General features: G+C 35.9%; 1 protein-coding gene across 6 annotated transcripts in view; it reads right to left on the reverse strand.

The window, feature by feature from the left end:
- LOC106878085 (mitogen-activated protein kinase kinase kinase 4) overlaps positions 1–6503 on the reverse strand; it is a 309575-nt gene that overhangs the window by 213153 nt on the left and 89919 nt on the right. For all 6 annotated transcript variants that reach the window (XM_052978397.1, XM_052978400.1, XM_052978396.1 and 3 more), the window contains one exon: positions 5627–5896. In XM_052978397.1, the coding sequence (XP_052834357.1) occupies positions 5627–5896 (270 nt within the window). The remainder of the gene's footprint in view (positions 1–5626; positions 5897–6503) is intronic.

Raw genomic sequence — 6503 nt, forward strand, 5'->3', positions numbered from 1 at the left:
TATATTTTTAAATATATATACATCTATACATATACATACATCTATATATATATTCTGTTGTGTCTGGGGAGAGTCATTCTCTTTTAGTGCCACATAATTTAACACACTCACTGGTAAAATTTCCACTTATTTCTTTTTCATTTTTCTAAAATTTTCATTGCGTCTTGCAACCTTTTCAATAGCTTTGAGTCAAAACTATTGAAAAGGTTGCATTTTTTAAGTGTGTCATAAGTAATAAGTGTGGTACAGGAAACGATTGTCATGACCCCCCACAATTGATGGACTCCGGTTGGCCACTGCTGCTACCAAACCACCCATCACACCAACATCAATGCTATTTCTACTAATGAATATAAGAGTCTTGCTACAGAACAAAAGTAAATGCAAAATTGAGCACCTGAAGAATCTTTCTGCATCTAATCAAGATATATGCAATGTGCTTATAGAAACACCTCTATCTGCAGACATAAATGATGTGGAGATACACATACCAATGTATGCTATCTTCCGTACAGACAGAAGAAAAAGAAGTCATGGTGGAGTTGCAATGTACATCTGAGAAGATGTTACACATTTAACCCTGTTATTGAACTCGAACTCGGTGTGTGACACACTCATAGTACATCTAAAGCAACTTGATATAGTGATATGCACACTATATCACCCACCTGATGCCTAAAATTATGATGGAAAATTTGAGGAAAGCCTCAGTGTGATAAAAGAAGTACTAACACAATTGGATCAATGTACTACTATATTCTTGATGGGTGACTCCAACTTCCCCAACATCAGGTGGTCTGAGGGCAATATAACCCCAGGAATGATGCACAAAGAGTGAAATCAAGTAAAATCTCTACTTGATCTTACAAAAATGCTATTCATGGAGCAGATCATACTCTCTCTAACCATGCACAAAAATAACCTGGATCTCTGCTTTACAAAGAATGTGGAAACTATCCACAATGTAAGTATATCACCAACAATATTCTCAGACCATAACATGGTAGAAATGATAATGTATGGCCCAGAATTAACTAAAAATAAACTCTGCACAGACGGCGCTCAAACCGTATTCAGCCTAAATTTCTTTAAGGCAGACTTGAAGTCACATATAAAAACAGATACTCCAGCAGGACTGGCCTAAAAGCATCTCTATGCAAGACATAGATATGAAACTCAATAAATTCATGTCAATAATGCAAGCCATATGCATATATACCAGAGAAGAGAGCCAATACACACAAAAACTGAATAGGCATAATTGTTAGTCTCCCATTGGTTAAAATTACTGCCCATATTTGAATTCTAAACTTTCGTCAAAGAGAAATCTTTCACGAAATGCGGCTCTTAGAATTCAGGTATGAGCAATTATAAAAACCCTGATTTTTGGGAGATTAATCAGTGATCATTGGTTGTCACTCGACTCCATGACACTCGCTCTCAGTCATCGTTGGTTGTCAATCAACTCCACAACACTCACACTCATGTTCGTTGGTTGCCACTCATTTCCACGACACTCACTCTTTTGAGATATTGGCTATTTTTATGCCATGTCTATTACTTAATTCATCAAGACTATTTTGAATTGTTGTGTAAAACTCTAGTAGTTTAGTATGGAAGAATTAGTAATATAAATTTTATGTTATGTCGTAATTCTCTACAACAATTTCCTTTGACTTCTAAATGTACAGTAAATATCAAATATATGTAAATAAACTAATTTAGGAAATACTTTCTCTTTCTTCATTTTCTTCAACCTGTTAATGAGATTTATTTCTGTAACTATGAAACTGTTATTATAGTGGTGAAAAAGAGCGAGCTTATTTATCTTCAACACACATGTACGTTTCAGCATCTTGGTGTATATAATTCATCATGGCATTTACGCAGCCTGAGTTAAGATTTATGTATAGTGATAATACTTATAATTAAGTTATAAGTGACAGGTTTATCACTACAAATTTCTACTCAATAAACATCTATATTTATTATCTTTTGCAAGTCAAAAACATTTTAAACCAGATAATCCAACACAAAGTTATAAATTAGTGACAAACCAATGTGGACTTAGGAGAGTCTACTCGGGAGAATAATCACCATATAAATAAGATAATCTCAGCCTGTTATAAAAGTGGTAAAACCACTGCTTTATAGAAGTGGTAACTCAACGTTATAGCAAAGGAATCTGCCTCAGTACACTATAAGATAGGGCCACTATTTGGTAAAAACGGCTTACTAACTGCAGACCTGGGGAAGATAAATGAAGATGTAATATCGGCCATTGATGAGATAAGATCAAACCCAGCAACAGGCCTAGATGAACTCCTGGCTGTTCTCTTAAAGACATGTAAAAAGACTCTTGCAAAGCCATTGCAGATACTCTTTCAAAGTTTCCTTGTATGTGATAAACTTCCCAACATGCTAAAAGAGGGTATAATATGCCATGTCCATAAAAGAGGGAGCAGAGCAGATGCTAAAAACTACAGGCCCATCTCTCTGCCCACACAAGTTAGTAAGACAACGGAACGCATTGTCAGAAAAAGGCTGATCATGTTCCTAGAAGAAAACAACCTTCTCACAAATATGCAACATGGCTTCCATCCAGGGAGGAACTGCCTCACACAGTTGCTACAGCACTTTGATTTGGTACTGAAGCAACAACTAAACCAGTCAACTTTAGACGTGATATACCTCGACTTTGCCAAGGCCTTCGACAAGGTTGATCATGGCATGATATGTCACAAGCTGCGAAACCTTGGTATTACCAGGAAACTGGGAGAGTGGCTGCATGATTTTCTGAAGGGCAGGAGTCAGACAGTTGTAGCCAATGGTGCTCACTCTGAAGGGACACCAATTCTCAGTGGAGTCCAACAGGGAACTGTACTAGGGCCACTACTATTTGTTGTGGCACTCTCACACATGCCCTCCATGGTACAGTCAACCAATCTGACCAGTTATGCTGACGACACAAAAGTATCGCAGTTAGGAACTCAGAGGACATCATAAAACTGCAGAGAGACCTGAATGAAATCTACAAATGGGCCAACAAAAATAACATGCAGTTCAATGCTATGAAATTTCAGGCACTCCACTATCAGTCCAACACCAGGCTAAAATCGGAATACACTGGACCAGAAGGTAATACAATCCCAGAGTCAGAGTCGGTACATGACCAAGGGGTCATGAGCAATAATGCAACATTCCATTTAAATAATACCAAGATGGCAACACTGTGCAGGCAATTAGCTGGATGGGTTCTGAGGACATTCAGAACCAGGAAAAGAAAAGCCCTGCTACTCCTATGGAAGACTTTCGTTCTCAGTTGCTTGAACTATTGCTCCCAACTATGGTCCCCAGAGAGTGTGAAACAAACTGTGGAACTCAAAGCAATCCAGCACCAATATACAAAGAAGATTGACTCAATGCACAAGATGGGCTACTGGAAGAGGCTAAAGAAGCTGAGTCTCTATTCCATGAAGAGAACACGAGAGAGATATGTGGTGACATATATTTGGAAGATCTTGGAGGGTTTGGTTCCCAATTTTGGAATTGACAACTATACCAATCCTCAAACTGGACAGCACTACATCATACCAAAGATCCCGTCTTCCCCATCTAAAATAAAGACGTAGTACTGTAATAGTCTGGGTTTCAAGGGCCTGCAATTGTTCAAAATCCTTACAGGCAACCTTAGAGATATGCATGGTATTAAAGTGGAAGTTTTCAAAGAACGTCTGGACAGGTTTCTATCTGAGAAACCAGATGAACCCACATCACGGCAGGAGATGCAAAGAAGAGCAGCTCCATCCAACTCATTACTTCGCCAAAAACAATACCGGAAACAACACCGAGTAACTACAGGTGGTGCACCAGCATGACTTCAGCCCTGGACTGAAACCAGTAAAAAAAAAACAAGATAAATAGACAAAAAATGATAATAAAATTGGAGGGAAATTTTTAAAATCCACACTTAAACACGTGTTTTCCTGAGACACATGTACTAAACTGTGTATATACAACACCATTATCTAAACCAAATTGATATTCTGAAAAGAAAAAAAGCATATTCATGTGATTATCACAATGCTGACTATACACAGCAAGTGCACTTTTGCAGTCAGCTAGTAAAGTTCAAAATGTCACTTTCAAACTTGCTTTTCACTTTGTTTAGAATTTGTGAATGTTTTTATACAGTACAGTAGTTAACAGAAATTATAATAAATCTGACTAAACACTTTTTGTTCCATACATCGTAATACTAAAAAAGACAATCTTTGAGAAAAGCAGTGCAGTTAAAAATGAGACCAACAAAAAAAGTAGAAAAAAAAAGGAAATGTAAAAAATATGTAGGTCTTTAACTATCAAAATGAAACAATTTGAAATAAAGTGTTATTTTCATTTCTCAACATCATCATTGACTTCAAATTAAGTCAATTTTAATTTTACAAAAATAATTAATTCATTATAAATATGCAATTAATCATTTGTAAGATTTCAGAAGAGAAATTTATGAATGGAAATGTATGTCTATTCCATTACAAGAGTTAAACAAGATCAAAACAAGATGTAATGTTGAATCTCTGATGTTCAGAACTTAGAAATCAGAAGGTTGTTTCAAAATAAATAAATAAATAAAATGATAGTGGAAGATCTATAATTCACTTATTTTAAAGCATTTACTACTTCTTTTTTTTTTTTTTGATAATACAGGAAAGCCAATTTACTTTTTACATTCCCCATATGCCACTTTCCTCAAAAATTACCTCAAAGGAAATCAGTGTACATTATACATATATTTTTCAGTTTTACACTGTCCATAAATTAGTGGAGATCTATAAATTAAGCTATACTCTCTCTTCAATGTAGATGTCTGCAATGTGCATCACTGATTTCTGTGTTACCCTATTCACTCTACACCAAATTTGTTTCCTCGTGACTCAATGGATGCTAATATGTAGGCTTTCCTGGTACCAATGACTTCACAATGATTTGAACAACATAATACCACTATGTCCACCCATTTGGCTTGCAGCTTTGAATTCATAATGCTATACTTAATATTTGTAGACATTGTTGTTTTTGCTCTCTCTAGTTACATTCTCCACAGAGTAAAAAGTAGCTTCAGGTTTAATTAATCTTATGTTCATGTGAATTGCAAGGAAAACTAATGGCAGCCTTCCTATTCAAGTACTATATTCCATAAGCACCGAAACCAGTCGCTTGATTCTAGATAATATGTGTTGGTTGTCATCAACTTATAAGAATCTATGCTCATATAAACAATAAATGGAATGAAACACCTCAACACAGCAGAATTTGTCTAACAGACTTCATTTATTGAGAACAGTATTTAATCCCATACTTCACCAATCACATATGCACATTAACTCATACACATGCACATACACATATACCCACATATTTTACAAATATATAGACACACATCTGTACACATATATGTAAGTATGTGCTATTGTGAATATGTGAGAACACACACATTCACAAAGGGAAAAAACATGCAAAATGGTAACGAGTGCATACATGTGCATGCATGGATACACATGCACTGATGCAAAAAGAGAACTAAAAAGTAAGAAGGTGAGATAAGAAAGTGTATATATTTTACCTGTCTAACACTGAGAGCAGAAGGCTCGCCCATGGGTCGTTGATCCAGACGAAGTCGCATGCACTCATACACAACATCCAATAAGACACGCAGCAGAAACAAGTAACTTGAACGGAATGAAGGTAAGCCCAATTCCAGGAATTGTTTGTTCCAAGAACCTTGGTTTACTTTCCTACTCCCACAACAGTTTGTTTCATCAACGGTATTGGATTCAGACATTTGTGGCATGCTGATCACTGGCAGTAGTGTGCTGACATCTTTTGATAAATTCTGAAAATTTGAAAATAAATATTTCTTATAATATACAAAGATAATGATTTTAACATTAATGTACTGTGTTTATATGTTTTTGTATGAGTATAAACATTTTATTCCTAAAGTTTTAATCATTTTATATCCAGAATGACATGTACTATAGATCTGCAATACAGCATCTACTGATACTTCTTAATCCTAGATAATCACATTAATGTTTCCAAATTTTCTTTGGTCTCTCACTGCACAATGCATTATCTACAACTAATAAGTGCAGGCATGACTGTGTGGTTAAGATATTAGCTTCCCAACCATGTGGTGTTGGGTTCAGTCCTGCAGCATGGCACCTTGGGCAAGTACCTTCAAAGATAGCCCTGGACCAACTAAAGTCTTGTGGATGGATTTGGTAGACTGAAACAGAAAGAAGCTTAGTTGGCTGTAACTAAGAAGTCACTGTCAACATTATATTTATTGAAGAATAATAAATTTGAACTCTACCAAAAGTATTGAGTAATCCTTCAGTTTAAAGTAACATAAAAACAAACATTTATACACACACACACACACACACACACACACACACACACACACACACACACACACACACACACACACACACACA

The sequence above is a fragment of the Octopus bimaculoides genome, chromosome 2, assembly GCF_001194135.2.
Source record: "Octopus bimaculoides isolate UCB-OBI-ISO-001 chromosome 2, ASM119413v2, whole genome shotgun sequence".
Classification (NCBI taxonomy): domain Eukaryota; kingdom Metazoa; phylum Mollusca; class Cephalopoda; order Octopoda; family Octopodidae; genus Octopus; species Octopus bimaculoides.